Raw genomic sequence first — 17,691 nt, forward strand, 5'->3', positions numbered from 1 at the left:
GGTTGCATTGCATGCATGACAAGATGCAGGGGTGCATGCATATGTCTGTTTGTCTGTACATTGCTGTGGGTGTGTGCGTGCGTGAGAGTGTGTGTCTGTTTGTGTGTGTGTGTGTGTGTGTGTGTGTGTGTGTGTGTCTGTCTGTGTGTGTATGTGTGTGCATCATTTGCGTCAAACCGCCAACTCCCTGAGGTGTAGCGGTCACTCACTGCTGCTCTGGTACACGCTGATGCCGTACACATGGAGGAGGTGCTTATGGGAGACCTGGCTCATCATGCTGGCGGCTTCAAAGAAAGACTGCAGCCGGGATAAGAGAAGACACAAAGCATGCAGTGAGAATGACCACCACCAGCCTTCCAGTTGCCTTGAGTTTGTGGGTGTATTCATTGTGATTTATTATTTATATTTAGGATTTTTTCAGTGTTTGTGTGTCGTATGTGGGTGTGTGTGTCTCGGCACCTTGACCACCTGAATTTCCCTTCTTGGGATAATAAAGTTGACTTTGACTTTGAATAGTGGGGAAATGTGGCTTACCTCCCAGCAGGTTTTGGGGTTGGCATCAAGGATTTTAAGTAAAATATCTGTGACGTATTTCTCCCCATCCCGGGTGCCTGTCTTGCGGCCCTTATGAATCCTTGTGAAAGAGCCTCGACCTAAACTTTCACCCTGCCAGTGACACAAAAACAAACAAGTTGAGTAGGTAAAGCCTTTGAAATGATATCTCTGTATTAGGGGTGGGCGATATGGACAAAAAATTATATCTCAATATTTTTTGTGATTTTGACGATAACGATAATTAGTCGATATCCTTTAAAAATTTTAAAAAGTCTGAGTTACTTTACAGCTCATTATGAATAGCATCAATACAATAATAACCAATAACCTAACCTGTGACTTTTTAACCAAATCAACCAATGCACTGTCACTCTATGACACATTTCCAATTTTGCCCCCCACTTGTGTGTGTGGCAATGACATGGTCTAGCCAGCTACATTAGAGAAGATGACTAGGCCTAACAGTTTCCCAAGAGAAAGTCAAAAACCTTTACTTAGGATTCACTGTAAAACTAAGCAGACCAACAGAGTACATCTCAGTTATTTCCTTCAATGTTTTGTTTAAGAGAAATCATGTAGGCTAGCATTCCTAGTTACAGAATAGAAACTAATGTGTTAGCTTATGGCTAATGTATATGAGAAATCCCATAGAGATGCTAACGGTTAGCATAATCGATACACATAGATGTTTAGAGCGAACTTCAGTCCATTTACAAAAGGGTTACATGAGAAGAGTTCTTTGTTTACAATTACAAGTTTCAATGCGTGATTTCGAGAGTTTTTTTCCCCATAAGTAATTTAAATACTCGATAATGTAAATTTGCACATCATTAAAACAACAATCACGATATTATCGCAGACGATATATCGCCCACCCCTACTCTGCATTATACACTATTGTAACAATGATTAAGAGGCCGTTTATACGAGAACGATTGCGATGGAAGACGACAAAATATTTTATCATATCTTTCGTTTACACGGCGACCCCGCCATCGGGGCTTGAAGACGCAAAAATCTGAAGACTCCTTCCAGAGTGTAGAGTTTTGAAGACGACCCGGGTTGTATGGAGGACCACAGGTGTCACTTAAATGGCAAATGAAGTTGGTTAATTTACCATTATAAACAGTATTAAAAAATATAATTTACAAAAAGTATTTTGTAAATCAATTATTAAATTATCAATAAATGCTCTAATTTTAAAAAGGGATTTGCAAATATAATTGCAAAATCTTTTTGCTTTTCCATTTGCCAAATCATTTGCCAAATCCATTTGGCAAATCATTTGGAAAAGAATGCCTTAAAAGAACTTTAATGAAACATTGTAACCAGAGCCCTGATGTTAATGTTCCATTGTTTTCCAACAATGGAGGCTCATTCCCGGAAGTTACAATCTGCAGAGTGGTAAAGTAATAATAGCCTAATTATAATAATAAACTATTTATGTACCGACTATGACAGCTTTGCAGCTCTGCTGCTCAGTTATTTTTTATCAGTTCCTTATCAAATCAATTAAAAGAGGCTTAAAGCCCAAAAAATGTGCCACACATAGTAATCAAGGATCTTTGCCATAATAGCCTAATATAAGATAAACCTTGCGCTATCCCCATTTTGCATTCAATTAGGCAGCACTAGCTACACCACGAACGCTGTCATTACGTTTTTGCGTTTGTACAACTTATGACATGAAGTTTCTTGGCCATTAGCTTTAAGCTACTATCAAATGTCAACATAGCTGTATGCACAATGCTCATAGGCTGTGGCTTTTAGTGTTGTTTCACTTCGGGTAGCAGTCTGCTTCCTCAAAACAATTCCTCCATAAGTGTGGATTAATCGTTTGTTATGTGGATAACTTTCAGCGGACTAAACAAATAAAAGGTATGTGTTACTTCAAAGCTAGCTGGTTCGTTGAATGGCGAAGCAGGCTATAACCTACATCCAAGTTTGTAGGCTACTTGCAGCAGTGAAGCTTACTTCGTGTTAACATTGTTTGTTGTTAACGTAAACGTTTCTTCAGTTAGAGCAGGGGCCTGTACTACGAAGCGGGGTTTCTGGCTTATCTGGGTAACTTCGAGAGTAACTTGATCACGTGTGGCGTAACTTCCCGATTAACCCGTACTACGAAAGGTGGATAGGTTTTAACCGAGGTATGCTGCCATGGCAATTTACGCTGCATCTCAAACCTGCTCCGACCAGGTTATGTTCTTGGTTAACCCGAGGTTTCCGTTAACCACACCCTTTATAAGTACCACCCCTCCACTAACAATTTCTCCCGAGACATGTCGGCGTACCTGGATGATCCATACGACATTGGAGCGCAAATCGTGAGGGACTCTCTTCGCAGGGCGAGGGGTTTTAGAGACCGCCAGAAAATATATATAGCCTACCCGGACGATATTCTCTATGAAGATATAGATTGTCAGCCGAGGGAATTCGTTATCTTTGTCAGATGATCTAGGAAGACGTCTCATAGCAATGCCCGTACGTGGACATTCATGTATTCAATCGGTGATGCAAGAATACTGTATGTCCTAAAATAAATCGGACATAGGCCTACAGTATGCTGAACATCTGAGCAAGAATAGCCTAAAATAAATCGGACATAGCCTACAGTAGGCCTAATAAATAAAAATCACCATTTTAACAAACTTGTTGAATTGAATGTCATATTACTGTACCCTGCACATAAAGGCTACACATTTCCACAGCACCAGAATCCGACCGAATGCCTCCCTCAACCCCCTCCATAATCGGCCTTCCACTATTATTTGCGATGGCCAACTCCTCTGCTACTGTAAAACACTCTGGTGCCTTATAGTGTTCAAAGACACCTTTTTCTTGTTAGCTGTAAAACAGAGGCCAAGTGAAGGCTATAAGCATAGGCCTACATGTTTTCATAATTAAGAAATATTAATGCAAGCTATGACTATATAAACCACTATTCTGAATAATGTGTTTGTGTTTCATTTTCACCTGCTGCCATGTGCGTTTGGCAATGGTGTTGCATCTGAAATGTTCACAGGATTAGGCATAGCCTACACTAAATCAGTCAATGGGGCTACTTAAATATTCAATTATCCTTATTACTGTAATCTATATGCCCACTTCTAAATTGTGTTGCATCTGTAGGCATTTCTATGAACTCAAAATAAGTAATTTAATTATTTCAACTCATTAAATACATTCCGCAAGCTATTAATCCTCCGTATTTGAAGAACATGTGGAAATAAAACTTTACTTTTAGGCATTTAGGATCTGCAATACGTTGCCAACAGCCTTGCCAGCTTGCTTTGTTCACTGCCGACGTATTTGATTTTTGTCGTAGAGTGGGTTTTAATTCCTCATAACTTGTCATAAATAATTGTGCATTCCTCATCCGTAAAATTAGGTGAACGCGTCATCACTGAAAGTGGTGATTTGCGCTGCAACCCGCCCCTTTTATGTGAACGCGCACAAACTCCAATGAGGTTTACCCCGGCTCAACAAATCAACTTCATAATCAGCGTCGTAGTACCGATTAACACCACTAAAGATAACCAGGTTTTGTCAACCCCGGTTTAACAAAGTAACCCTGGGTTACATCTTGGTAGGTTAAGCTCCCTTCGTAGTACAGGCCCCAGGACTTCTTATGTTGTATTCATTTGCATTTGCTAAACCTAGCCTAATATGCATGAGAACCCTATAGATTTGAGGGAGCTGCAGCTGATAGCATCAGCACGGTCATAACACAGTAGGGCACACTACTAGCCCAGTGATGAAGGATCGTCTAAAATCCCCATCCCCAGAAAGTCTCAGACCAAGCTTGCGCTGATGCATGATCACTAAAATTGCTATATTCTGACACGATGAACACAACCATTCCCAGGTGCTATCTGTCTGAATCTCATGAGCTCTTTAGCCTCATCGTTGCCGTATTCACAGAACGGTAAATTACGACGATGACAAAATGCTGTTCATGTTTATGAGTTCATAAACCTAGTTATTTATTGAAGGACTTAGGCTACATGTCACGTTTTATATTTTCTCGTGATCACGTTACTGTGTAGCCTAATGTTAACCTAACATGCCCACCATGAGTTAGGCTGGAGAGATGCTAGAAAACGTTTGAACTTTTTTTTTTATTCTCCTGCGAGCCTACTCACTAGGTAATTCGCTCATTAGCTCAGATCAGTGAAGAATTAGTAGCCTAGGCTTTCAGAAAACGTTGGGGAGAAAACTGTGCTTCTAGGTTCGCTTCCGGCTAGCTCACTTCGGATTTCAACCAGTTTTATGCCTCCACCGAAGCGCTAGTCATCGGCCAGTAAAAGTACAGCAACCCAAGTGCTCCTTTATAGCAAAACTCCTGTATAAACCCAAATATATTTTTATCAACCGTTTCCTTTGAGTTCAGAAGAAGGTGCTCGTGACAGAGCTGGATTCTAAAAGCTTTTCATGGTTCAGAGCTTGGTTCGTTACAATGTTTCATTAAAGTTCTTTTAAGGCATTCTTTTCCAAATGGTTTGCCAAATGATTTGGCAAATGGAAAAGCAAAAAGATTTTGCAATTATATTTGCAAATCCCTTTTTAAAATTAGAGCATTTATTGATGATTTAATAATTGATTTACAAAATACTTTTTGTATCTTTTTAAATACTGTTTATATTGGTAAATTAACCAACTTCATTTGCCATTTAAGTGACACCTGTGGTCCTCCATAGGGTTGCGTCTCCGTCTAAACGGCTAAACCAAAGATCCTTGATTACCTCTCTGGCTAAACTGTCAAATTAGAATGTCTGCGCGTGACGTACCGGGGTTCTATCACACCACCACCCCGTGGTCTGGAATGCATATCCAATCGAATATCACATACTCTTGCGTCTTCATATAAACAAAGATTTCCCCCTGAGAATGCTCGTCTAAAAGCGAATAAAAAAATGACGAGATGCCACTTCTGCGTCTTCTCTTTTCATCGTCACCGTATAAACGTAGGCTTCTTTGTCAACGGTCACCAAGGTTGATTTATCTGGTCAACATTGCCTCTAGCACGTGTAAGCAAAGTGTAAGCAATGTTTACTCTGTGGCATGAGGGTGCTTTTCATGACAAAGGAATGTTAGTACTGTGGCACAGAGTAGACGTCCTATGACTTAGACTAGAGTAGACTTGGTCCAGGGGGCCAATAATATTTGGCTTTTGGTGTGTCCTACAGGGAGGACCGTGCTACAGCTGTTAAAGATCTGGAATGCAAGACACGGTTTGATCCCTGAGTGTGTCTGGACACACACACACACACACACACACACACACACACACACACACACACCAGCTCCAGCTCCTCATAGCGGATCATCTGGAACTGGATGTGACTGGGCTTGTGGTGCTGTAGAGTCGGGGACCCCTGCAGCTCCACAGAGGTGCTCTGACGAACGATGATCAGGTTGGTTAGTTCTAGAAACATCAAGGAAACAACACATAATGATTGGTTGGTTAGCAGAAACAATTGAATGTAATGTTGCCTAGGCTACAGTTGTCCATGTAATGATCATCTACTGTGGGGGCAGCGTAATAATGTGGCAACTGAAAAATGCATGTGTTCAATCTCATCCCTACTTTTCTAATTACCATGAACAGAATTACAAGTGTTATACACGACAGAATAACAAAATGGCATTTAGAAGCACACAGACACACTGTACCTTTGGGGCGAGGAGGACATACTGTCTCGAGCTTGATGGCATCGTCTCCCAGGTAAAACTTATTCTTCTGGTAGAACTCAACAAGAGACCTCAGGTTTACAAAGGAATTGTGGACACCAGACAGTGTGACGTGTTCATTGCTCACAATGAGGCAGTCTTTGTAGTCCTTTCCCAGAGATGTCTGAAAAGAGGGGCATGTTCACCACGGGTATATGATTTCAGAATTACACAGGTTACATACTCAATTCCTTATGCTATAGAGAGGGGATTTCCCACAGTGGCCGATCAACAACCAAGCCTTTTTGACATTGCGCATGATGTAGAATACAACAGCAATGCATAATTATCTAGGCAGCAGTTGCAAACACACTGCATGTTGTACCTGGGATCTGTAAAAGCCCTCCTTCATTTTACTACATGAAATGCCAGTAGCCTGAATGGCCAACCAAAGAGCCAAAGCAGCCAAAACCACCAACAAAGCAGCCTTTGTGACCATACATATGCATTATATTTATGATGCCCCACCTGAACACACACAGTGAGGAAGTACTTGTTGAATTCCCGAGTGCTGTGTCTCAGCAAAAATGAGCCATGTTTTGCTCCAGCCTTCTTTAGCTTGTGCACCGCAAACTCAGGCCTATGAAAACAGACAACAGGTTCATGTCATCACACACATGCCTGCTGCAGGACTCTGCTTCCGTAGAAAAAGCCACATCCTGCTGCTTATGGGCGCACTGTTCCAGAGAACAATGAACCACCAATACCGTTGCATAAGCATGACCTGATTTTAATATATAATACATAATCTTTGTTATATATGATCTGGCCATGGATGTTTCAACAAGGGGCGGTAGAGTGATTATCTTGTCCAGCATCAATGGGCAGAAGGGGAGTTCAAGGATGACACTTCTACATCTACTCACGTGATTGGGCCATGGCAGTAGTTTTGAAGGTCCTCCAGCAGGCTAGGGGGTGCCACTTCCTGACAGAAGTAATGACTGGAGTCGGTGGTGAGTCTGAAGTAGCCGTCAACAAGTGAAACGAAGGACAGGGCTTCTGTCAGACTGGGGAACTCAACTTCCTGGAGTGAAAAGAACATAAATCTCCCTTAACTATACCAACCATACCAAACCAAAAGACATATTATGAGGATGTTGCCATGCACACACTTGCTCAAATGAGACTTCTTAGGATTTTGTTTCACATTTCCACATAGAATGATAAATCAACATAAAATGCTCATGATAACCCACATAACGTGTATTAAAGGTACAGTCTATGATTCTGGTGACAGCTTGTTTTTAAGCTCAACAGCCAATCAAAAGGCATCCTTCCCCTATGTGCTTCTGAAGCAATCTGTTGATTGGCAAGAATTGTTTTTGTTTGTGTCAGACTGTGTACGAACATCAGAGGTTTTTTCAGCGCACACACACTGAATGGATGATTAGAGGACTGTAAGGAGTATTTCACCCAATTTGACAAAAAGAGTACTGGACTAGAACCACATACTGAACATTTAAAATGGAAGTGTTAATCCGTCACGTGGGAATGCCCTGCTCTACTCACCACAGACCTGTCATCCTGCCGTGTGAGAGTAACCACACGGCCCTCCTGTGGCACCTGCTCGTGGCAAACCTGCTTGATGCTGATGTCCGTGATCTTTGGGAAGTCACAAAATGTATGCCACTCCTAAGGAGCGCAATGGGCATTTAATTACTTATGTTTAAAGAAACACACAGTTCAGAGCTCCTGCAGATTTTACGCACAATGTCAGTGAATTTCAACCAATTTCTACTGTGTGAAATGTGCCCCAGTTGTGTTTGGCTTTGGGAGAGTACTATACTGTAATCTCATCTCTCAACTTGAATATAATTTATTGAATCCAATCACTCCTGTAGGTAAAGTAAAACATTCACATACCGCAGCCTCATCTGTCCTGGTCTGGATACCTGTCTCCCCGGACACGCGGATCAGCCTGGTGGTGGCCTGCTGGCCCTGTCTGTAGCCGGCGTCCTGGCCCTGGAACGTCTCGGTGCCAAGCATGGGCTCGATGGCCGCCAGCTCCATCAGGTACTTTAGCTTTAGGTTGCATTCGCTGGCTTGGCAGTGGCCCAGCCTCTTGAGGAAGCGCTTGACCGTCTTGCGGATCTGATAGCGGGCCAGGCGGCTCAGGCCCTGGATCTCCTGCCGATGGACCTCCGGCAGGCAAGACTTATACCTGAGGTAGAAGGCAAGAGTGTTGTGCCACATTCTATACAAATATCGAAATATATCTAAACAATTTAACAGGTTGTCTGTCATGCTCATATGAAAGTTCTGGAAATGCCCCAGTTTCGACATCACAATCATCCAGCATGCAGGTTACTTTGTTGTATATAATTTCTTCTTAATTCCTGCTTGGGGACCTTGGAGAATCACATGAAATTCTCCAAGGTCCCCTGAGAGAATGAAGGGCCTTGGCTTTGGTTTTTCTATCCCTTGAGATACTGTTTATAGTGTAACATAAATACATACTCCTGAAACTGAACAGATGATTCAGCTATTTCTTTTGTATTTTTGTATCTTTTCTATTGTCTAAACAAGGTTTCACAACATACCCAACTCTTTTACAGATGTCCTTCAAGCTCAGGCCTTGCTCTTTAGCATGACACCAAAGGTCAAGTACAGCTAAACCCAGGCACTCTTCTTGGACGCTGAGGGAGGGGCTCACTCCAGCCTGACCATTCACAAAGTCACTGCGTGACTGCAGTCCATACGGAAAACCAACCAAGGAATGCAAAGAAGACAAGCACAACAAAAGCAGAGTTACCTCTAGATTCAGACTGCAACTGAAATGAGAGGTGTGGAAAGTTTGAATAAAATAACAGCAGAACTCTTTGTAACAATCCTAACAACACCCCTAAGCTGTTCTAAAATCACTGGGAACTACGGCCCTAGGTCTTATTCTATTTTATACAGTCTATGGTCTTACTGCAGAAATTGTCTGATCCTCTCACATCAGTGGAATTGCAGATGACCTACAACAAGCCACTGTTTAAAAATAAATAAAACTTTAGAAATAAATTGGAATACACATATTTTAAATTGCAATAAATTGTATGCTTAGGTTGCACATTTTATCACTACTGTCTAGAGTTTAGATTTTCTGCCCGAGCCCGAACTTGACCCGGGCCGATATTTCCCGCCACTATCCTCGGGCTGGGCGACCGGGCCAGGCCCTTAATTAAGCATTTGTGTGTTTTTTTTTTTAAATCATTACTTTATTAGCCTAACTGGGTGGGAAGAAAACTATGCCATAATCAGAAATATTATATATATTTTTAGCAAAGTAGGCCTAAGTAACAAATGTGTACAAAGTTGCACAAGTTGCAAAATGTGTCATGCGCAGCGTCTCCTCCACTCACACGCATCACACTGCTCTGCTGTATACAGTAGCCTACATGGTGTAGCCTAGCTTAAGTGCAACATGGAGCTTGAAGATATAAAGAACAAAATTAAATCAGGAGAATTAACTTTGAGCAAGTCTGGAGGAAAGTCAGAGGTATGGAATCATTTCAAACAAGTCGTGGGCAGTGACAACATTTGTGTTGGCTTTGTCGAATGCATTAAGTGCGGCATGGGGCTGCTCGCCTATGACAGAAAAAAAACGGGGACTTTGTCGATGAACCGACACGTGAAACAGGCTTGCCATGGCATAAGGGATGATAGTCAGCCTTCAATGTCGTTGTTTGTTACTTCGCCAAGCATACCCGAGGGCGAGGCAAGCCCTCACGGAGAAATGCGTTAAGTTTTGCCGCAAAGACATAAGGCCGTTTTACTTTGTAAGTGGCCAGGCCAGGGCTTCCAGGGGCTAGCTCAAGAGTTGATCAATGTTGCTGCATATGGTGAAAAATGGTCATGTCCATCCTGCCTCACCATAGCACCGTTTCCAAGGCTTGCCTAGAAAAGGCCGATGAGAGGAGGGAAGTTCTGGCACAGACGCTCAAAGATGCTCTGAAGAATGGAGACGTAGGGATGAGCACGGATATGTGGACTGATGACTACAAAAAGCTAAGTTACATCGCAATAACGTGCCATTATATCACCGACGACTTTACATTAGTTGGTAAAACTCTCACCACAGCAATGTTTCCCTGCCCTGGAAACTCCTTGATATAGGTGGGCCAGAGGCGAGCTATACAGATGACAGTCGTAGTGTTATCCAATTGCATCGAAGTTCGGAATCAGTCATTACATTATTCGTGGCCAAATCCTTAATCTTTCTAGATTACCAGGGTCTGGAATCTTCAGGCTAATGTTTTCCGTGGAGGATGCCAAAACGGGGAAAAATATCAGATGCGAGACAGTGCGCCTGCTGGTCAACAAATTTGGCGCTCGACCCTAGCTCCCTCAGCCGAATAGTGTGGGCAACAGATCAAGGCAGCAACATAATAAAAGCCCTGGAACCATATAGGAGGCTTTCTTGTCTTGATCACCTTATTAATACTGTCCATTGCCACGGTCTGCATGCCAATGCACTGGCCGACAAAGCGCCGGATATAGGAGAGACCATCTCTGCTGCTAAAGGACTCGTGAGATATCTGAAACAATCTGGCCTGGTTGCACACTTATCAAAGACAGTGCTACAGATGGGGGAGACACGATTTGGCACAGTGTACCTCGCACTCAAGTCAGTGCAGGACATACCCAGAGCTATGGGAGAAGCTGGAGACCCGCGGTGAGCTTGAGCGCATCTGGTCACTTTTTTGGAGCCATTCTATAAAGCCCAGAAAGAGTTGGAGGGCGACAAATATGCAACCATAAACCTGGTCTGCCTCTGGCTTGAGAGGCTGAAGAGACATTGCCAGCCCTCTCCCAACGACTCTCCGCAGCAAGCCTTTGTGCGCCAGAGACATGCCGAGTTCATAGTGGAAAAAATCCAGGAACATGCTGCACATAGTTGCTCTTTTCCTCTGGCCCACATTCAACAAATTGAGGATGATGTCTACTGAAGAGATATCTGTAGTACATGCCCACATTCACACCCTACTCTTGCCTGTGGAAGAAGATGCTGCAGCGGCTGACAGTGAAATGAGCAGTACTGGCTTTACACCATCAACAGCCAGGCCCAGGAGAGACTCCGACTTTGCCGAGTGGGAGAACCAAGACAATGTTAACGAACCGCTGAGGATGAAGTGGACATGTACATTTCACAGAGGCATGCCATGGATGACGACGGGGACCTACTGAAATGGTGGAAAGTCAACGGATTGGTATACCCAAAACTAGCCAGGCTGGCAAGATCCGTCCTCTGCTTCCCAGCAAGCAACAGCAGCAGCGAGCGGGTATTCAGCGCAGCTGGCCGAACAATAGAGCAGAGGAGGACCGCTCTGAAACCAGCAACTGTGGACGCAATCTTATTCTTGCATGCCAACATGTAGAAGGTTCATACACACTACTGTCTAACTGCCCATTTAGTTTTATGGTTGCTCCAGCACCTGCACAGATTGAGAATGATCATATAATTGTACAATTATTGTGGAGGACCCTTTATTGTCAACTTTTATTGTGTTGTTATCTTTTACCTGGGCAAAGAGATAATCGATGACACAGTAGTCCAGTACTGCACTGACTTTTCCCCTTGAGAGGCTATAGCGATACGATGTTTTTGAGCCTTGGCCAAACCAGTTTGAGAAAAAAAACCTAAAGAACCAAGAATAACAGAACAATATTGGCAGATAAATGTCTGCAATGTCTACACAGTAACAGATGCCAACTGATATGAAAATACATAATCCTGTCTGAAGAGAATTTTACACTAGACTTTGATAAACATACAGTATTTAATCAGTGTTTAGATTTTCATGCAATAGCTAAAAGAGCAAACCATGCACATTCAGACTTGTAAAAAATGACAAATGATGGCAAATATATTCTTCATAGCCTCATTAGTGCATCTGCACTTCGAATCAATAATCTATTCAATAAGATAACTTGTAGTCATTGTTAGTTGTTTTGTTAACATGTATTCAAATTTGCTGTTATTTTAACAAAAACCATCATGTATCTGATGAATGATGGGTATGTCTAATTGAAATTGACTTTACCTTACTCTATAGTTCACCACGGTGCCCTCTTCAGCATTAAAGACATGTGTAGGTGGGTACCAGAAAGAGAGATCCTCAGAGGCCAAGCCAAAAAGACTGTGAAACACAGGGAGAATGCCTAGTACGGACAAAGACACAGATGCACATTTAGTGACAAACACTAACTGGCAACTCATAAATTCACCAATGCAAGCAAAATGGCAAAATGTAACAAAGTATTGTATAGATATTAGGTGAAATCAGAAATCTCCCACCTAATAACATTCTATTAATGTTATGTAAACCCATCAGGCCAAATACTGCCTGACCACTGCAAACACATGTTGCAGTCATGGATACAATTCTAGCTCCTAATGTAGCACTTCCATAACTCTGTTACCAGCAGGAGAGTCCTCACAGGCTTCCCTTCCTCCCAACTATTTGTTTAGGTTTCTATTGGTTTGCATTGAGTGCGCTCAGCAATGAAGAGACAGAGCCCAGCATAAACGAGCAGGAGTGGACAAGGCAGACATGTCTCACCGCATGTCTTTGCTGCCTGAATGCACACGTTCTCAGCTGAGATCTGCCCGCCGGGGATGCAGAAGGTTGACTCTGTTTTGGTGATCGGCAGGAAGTGGAGGTTGACCTGCAGGCCGGACCTGCAGCTGGACCTGTGGCTGCCGTCCCTGTCCCTGTACACTAGTGGGGTCGTTTCCTCCTCACTCAAATCCATGGCTGAGGCGCTGGCCTAAGTCAATGAACAGGACAATAACAGGAAAAAGTCTGTAACAAAGAGACTAGAACTTCCTATTCCTGTCATGTCAACAATAACATGCCATCATCTTGTTTATGTAAATATAGGCTATGGTGGTCAGCAAAAAAAAACAGATTCTCAATTGCAGGGCTGTACAGTGCAGACATATATGTCGCACATGCTACAAAAAAAATAGTTTGTGCGATGGATGATTTACCAACGTAGCACTGGTGCGATACAGTTTTGCTTATGGCAATACAATGCATGCGTGTGAGACTGACAGGGAGGCTACAGCAATTACCTTCTACTGTGATCAGTGCAACTGGCTACACCAGATGTGATAGTGGCGCATAGGCTACGTTAAAAAAATAGACCCGTCTTCTGTTTTTGCGCGTTACGAACGGAGCGCTTCAGTTACGCAACCGTGTAGTAGGCTCCCTGTGAAACGCTTGTTTGTTTGTTTGAAGTGCGTATGTAGGCTATAGGCTGTGAGAGGGGAATCGATGTAGGCTACGTTGATTTCAACTTGGTAGTTGCCGTCTACGCGATTAAAAAGCATGTCTACTTGTTTGTAGGCCTAGTATCCAAACAATCCAACTCCAAATCAAACGACACCTTGCAAATTATCCTTGCGAATCTAACAAGTGATTCTATATGAGGCTATGTTTAGCCTAAAGCGAAAGTATCTTCCGACCGGGCTGAGGTGAATTCAGATTAGGCAAGCAGAGGTAGAAGTTTGTGGCAATCGCCTTGTTGCTTTGCACTTTTTAGTTCAGTTTAAAACGAAAAACTTAGTATCCAAACAACACCATTCAGATCTAAAACTTCGAAGAAAAAAGTCCTCCGGGACGTTCGCTTCTATCTATGAGCCACTTAATGCTTTATGCGCAACATAGTCTCGCTTAGTAGTGCTCAATAACAAGAACATGATCGGTTAAATGACACTTTAAATACGACTGCGTTAGCCACAGACCTTCAGCTATCTTTAGTAGGCTATCCACTGTAGCCTATGTGTATGGAACAGTCTAGGGATGCATTTCATGGGTGCACTGTTTGACATGTCAGTTAGCCTACTCATTTGCACCACTGGTTAGATGTAAAACGGTATTTCACTCATGGATTGACAATAAGGTTGAATGTAGGCCTACTCTAATCTAAAAACTTAGAAATATGAACTAAACGTGAATTAAATGTTAGTGGAATAATAAAATATTCAGTATATATTCTACTTATTCAAAAATAAATGAACTGACTTCTAATGCATACGTAGGCCTATAAGAAAAATTAACAAAAAATCCATGGCATGACCTGTCTTCCTGATACCCGTTGAAAAAAGTCGAACTGCATGGAACTGTCAGGGATTGTTTTTTGTTTGTTTTTTTACAAAGACACAACAACCAAATAACATATCATGCTGATAGCTTTTCTTCATCTCAAACACAATGTAGCCAGGGGAGATGTTTGCAACTACATGACCTTTTATCAATCCAGTTGCAGTAGGCCTAGATCCCAAACACAATTGATGAATTGTGTTGAACTGCCCTACTTGTGATTGTTTTTAGAGATTTTATATTGATGCTACAGAATTTGTGGCTGGTGCTACAAAACTTTTAACCTCGTAGCACCAAAGTTAACGTACAGCCCTGAATTGGCATAAATGTATATGACATCGTGACACTTTTTTCGCTTAGGTCTACAGCATGAGATTAATCCTTCATTGTTATAAAAGTTGCAGTTGTAACGCTACTGATGGCAAGTACGTCACAAGCTTAATACTTCCTGCTCAGGGACTTTCCAAGGCATACTGTCATTCTAGACAATACATCAAATAAGTATTTGTAATTTATAAAGGATTTATCAAAATATGCTGGAAAACATGGTCAGGGAACAACGTGCTCATGTACACACACACACACACACAATAATTTGAATAATATGTCCAGAATTTGTTTTATTGTGTTATATTTTATTTTAATATATTTTCTGCATTAAAGTGTAACGCGTGATTTAACTTGTGATCTAACAAAGTAGTTTATTCTTCATACAAACACACCACATTATGCCATAAACAAGTTTTGGCCATATTTTACAATGAAATCATTGTGGTGTAACAGTTATATTTGATATGTTTGATATTTTACTTCGCTGTTGTTTAAATGGTAATGTCTTACCGTCATGTGCTCATGTTTGTCTCTGTAGATCCTGTGTCTGTGTGTATTTGTGTGTGCATGTGTCTGTGAAGAACATTTGACACCAAGCTTCCTGTATCTAAGATACCCCTTGTCCTCTTCGCTTTACTTTGACGTCATCAGTTATCATTTCCCTTTCTTCTATAAGTGATGGTAAAAGGTTCACTGGTTTGCTCTGCACACATTCACACACACATATATACTCCCCTCCCCAAACACACACACTGACATACTCTAAATACACAGATATATAGAGGTAGTAATAGATCTGTGAAACTACTGCAGGTCATGGCTCTGTGCTGAAATTGTGGTTTCTTGATAGCGTGGCATGTTGCATTCTGTGGTTTAACACAAGTTCCTGTGTAGAACAACGGGTAAAACTGTCACTCTGCAACTTGAGAACCCTGTAATGAAGACAAAAATAAAATATCAGACAAAAAAATTCTGAAAATGATTTGCTCTAAAAAAATAGAGAATAGACATGAAACTTTCAAAATAATGGTACAATCAGAAAGGTAATGCAAGAAGGCAAAAGTCTCTAACTTTGTCTGCCTCTCTTTTTTGTGAAAGGCGTGAGATTTTTTTGCACGAAGAAAGCTTATTTTGAGCAGGTTTAGGGCAATACTGTGGGACCAGAAGCCCAGTGATGGATATGCAATTCTATTTTCTTTCACTGGCCTGATGGTAGAAACACGGCTATTGACTGATGTTCGGCTATTGACTGAAAGAACTGATGTGCTTTATTGGCGTTTTGATATATTTTATACACCGTATGAGAGCTGGTAACATTTTCATTCTTTCTGGTCATGTATTTTATATCTGGAATGTCATGCCAATTCAATAAATGGGAATATGCAAAGGGAGAATAGATCAGACATACCGTGTGCTCCCTCCTCTGGTGGGTTTTGATATTACATCTAGATAGATAGATAGATAGAAAGATAGATAGAGAGATAGATAGATAGATAGATACTTTATTGATCCCCAGGTGGAAAAAAAAATCTCAATTGTTTCCAAATAAGCCTCTCGGTCACATGCATATTATATTATAGGATCATATTCCATTTGTCCTCATTACATAAGACAATGTCCTTAATCATTTTTGCAATCAACACCAACAACTGTAACATTACTACATCTCGTGCACTTGTGGCACCTCCATTTACTGCATGATGATGTCATAATCAGTGTAATGGCTCAAAGCAAAAACTAGAAAATGTAATTCCAGGGAATTACGAGTGCATGAAAATGCAAAAATGGCTGCTGAATGAAATATTGTTGAATATTGTCTAAAATATAATCTAAGTAAAAAGATGGAGGTCAGATAGAGAAAAAAAGCTGGCGGGGAGTCATAATTGATGACAACTGACAGTTGGAATGGCCGAACAGTTAAATAGTTGAGTAGTTTAAATAGTTTTATTTATTATTTTATAGCGAATTATTGCATTGAGGACTTATTTTGAAGTTGAAGTTGAGGACAGAGGAAACAGTTAGTGGGAGTTGTAGTTGATGACGACTGACAGTTGGAATGGCTGAACAGTTAAATAGTTGGACAGTGAAAATGGTTAGGTTATTTAATAGGATATTATTGTACTGAGTACTTTTATTTTGAAACAGTTGTAGGGAGAGGAAACAGTTGGCAGGAGTCATAGTTGATGGCAACTGACAGTTTGAAAGGCTGAACAGTTAAATAGTTGGATAATTAAAATGGTTAAATTATTTAAAATGGAATTATTGTAGTGAGGAGTTTTATTTTGAAACAGTTGTGGGCAGAGGAAGCAGTTGAACAGGATCTGTAGTCTTAATAGAGCCAGATTGTATGCTTAAGGCCTGAGACAGACATTTGCTGGAGGTGGCCGGAACACTTGGCATAGGATTCTAAGTGCCCTACTGTGATGTCATAATCGCCAATGTTAAAGGAACACGCCACCCAAAACAACCAGCGGATGGTGGGCAGGTGCAGTTTTGAAAATTGGTCAACAAACTTTGGTGCTGATGGATGGCTGATGGATGATAAGTTTTGCTATGCAGTTATGGTTGAAATAATAGCCCATCAGCGCATCTCTAGTGTGTGTGTGCCTCTCTCGCTCAGAGGGGAGGGAGAGGCTGAGGGTCGATCCAGCATGGATTCTAAACTCTGTGGTGGATAGGATCTACAATTAGGTGTTAATAATATTACCACGCTAGGTTGAAGTACTCCCAAGTGCTATTGCGCCACACATTGTAGTTCTCATGTTTATTTGCTTGGAAAATCGTCACGTTTCATGTTGTGTGCCCTAACATTTTTCATCAACTACTCGTGCAACTGTATTTAAGTAGGTAAAACGTGGAGGTGTTTGAATACTGCTATGTGCCTCTCTCTACGGCCACGGCAGAGCCCGCTAGCATAGCAACATGCTAACACATTCGCGCCGCGCGACAGAGCGTTTGAGTGCACCTACCGACGCGGGAGAGG

The 17,691-nt window shown here is 41.7% G+C and overlaps 1 protein-coding gene across 1 annotated transcript in view; it reads right to left on the minus strand.

Moving 5' to 3' along the window:
* The window catches only part of jak3 (Janus kinase 3 (a protein tyrosine kinase, leukocyte)), a 32,175-nt gene extending 16,860 nt beyond the window's left edge, over positions 1-15,315 (minus strand). The window contains exons 1-13 of the mRNA XM_076278393.1: positions 15,219-15,315; positions 12,834-13,041; positions 12,315-12,432; positions 11,793-11,910; positions 8,826-8,971; positions 8,149-8,446; positions 7,795-7,917; positions 7,152-7,309; positions 6,754-6,865; positions 6,229-6,409; positions 5,856-5,980; positions 535-666; positions 210-297 (exon numbers count right to left, since the gene is read on the minus strand). Of these exons, the coding sequence (XP_076134508.1) occupies positions 210-297; positions 535-666; positions 5,856-5,980; positions 6,229-6,409; positions 6,754-6,865; positions 7,152-7,309; positions 7,795-7,917; positions 8,149-8,446; positions 8,826-8,971; positions 11,793-11,910; positions 12,315-12,432; positions 12,834-13,041; positions 15,219-15,224 (1,813 nt within the window). The 5' untranslated portion in view covers positions 15,225-15,315. The remainder of the gene's footprint in view (positions 1-209; positions 298-534; positions 667-5,855; positions 5,981-6,228; positions 6,410-6,753; positions 6,866-7,151; positions 7,310-7,794; positions 7,918-8,148; positions 8,447-8,825; positions 8,972-11,792; positions 11,911-12,314; positions 12,433-12,833; positions 13,042-15,218) is intronic.
* Positions 15,316-17,691: the final 2,376 nt, after the last annotated feature.

This window comes from Alosa pseudoharengus, unplaced genomic scaffold (genome assembly GCF_046254945.1).
Source record: "Alosa pseudoharengus isolate Yale_2024_CS ecotype anadromous, Long Island Sound unplaced genomic scaffold, YU_APseudo_1.1 YU_APseudo_1.1_scf_11, whole genome shotgun sequence".
Classification (NCBI taxonomy): domain Eukaryota; kingdom Metazoa; phylum Chordata; class Actinopteri; order Clupeiformes; family Clupeidae; genus Alosa; species Alosa pseudoharengus.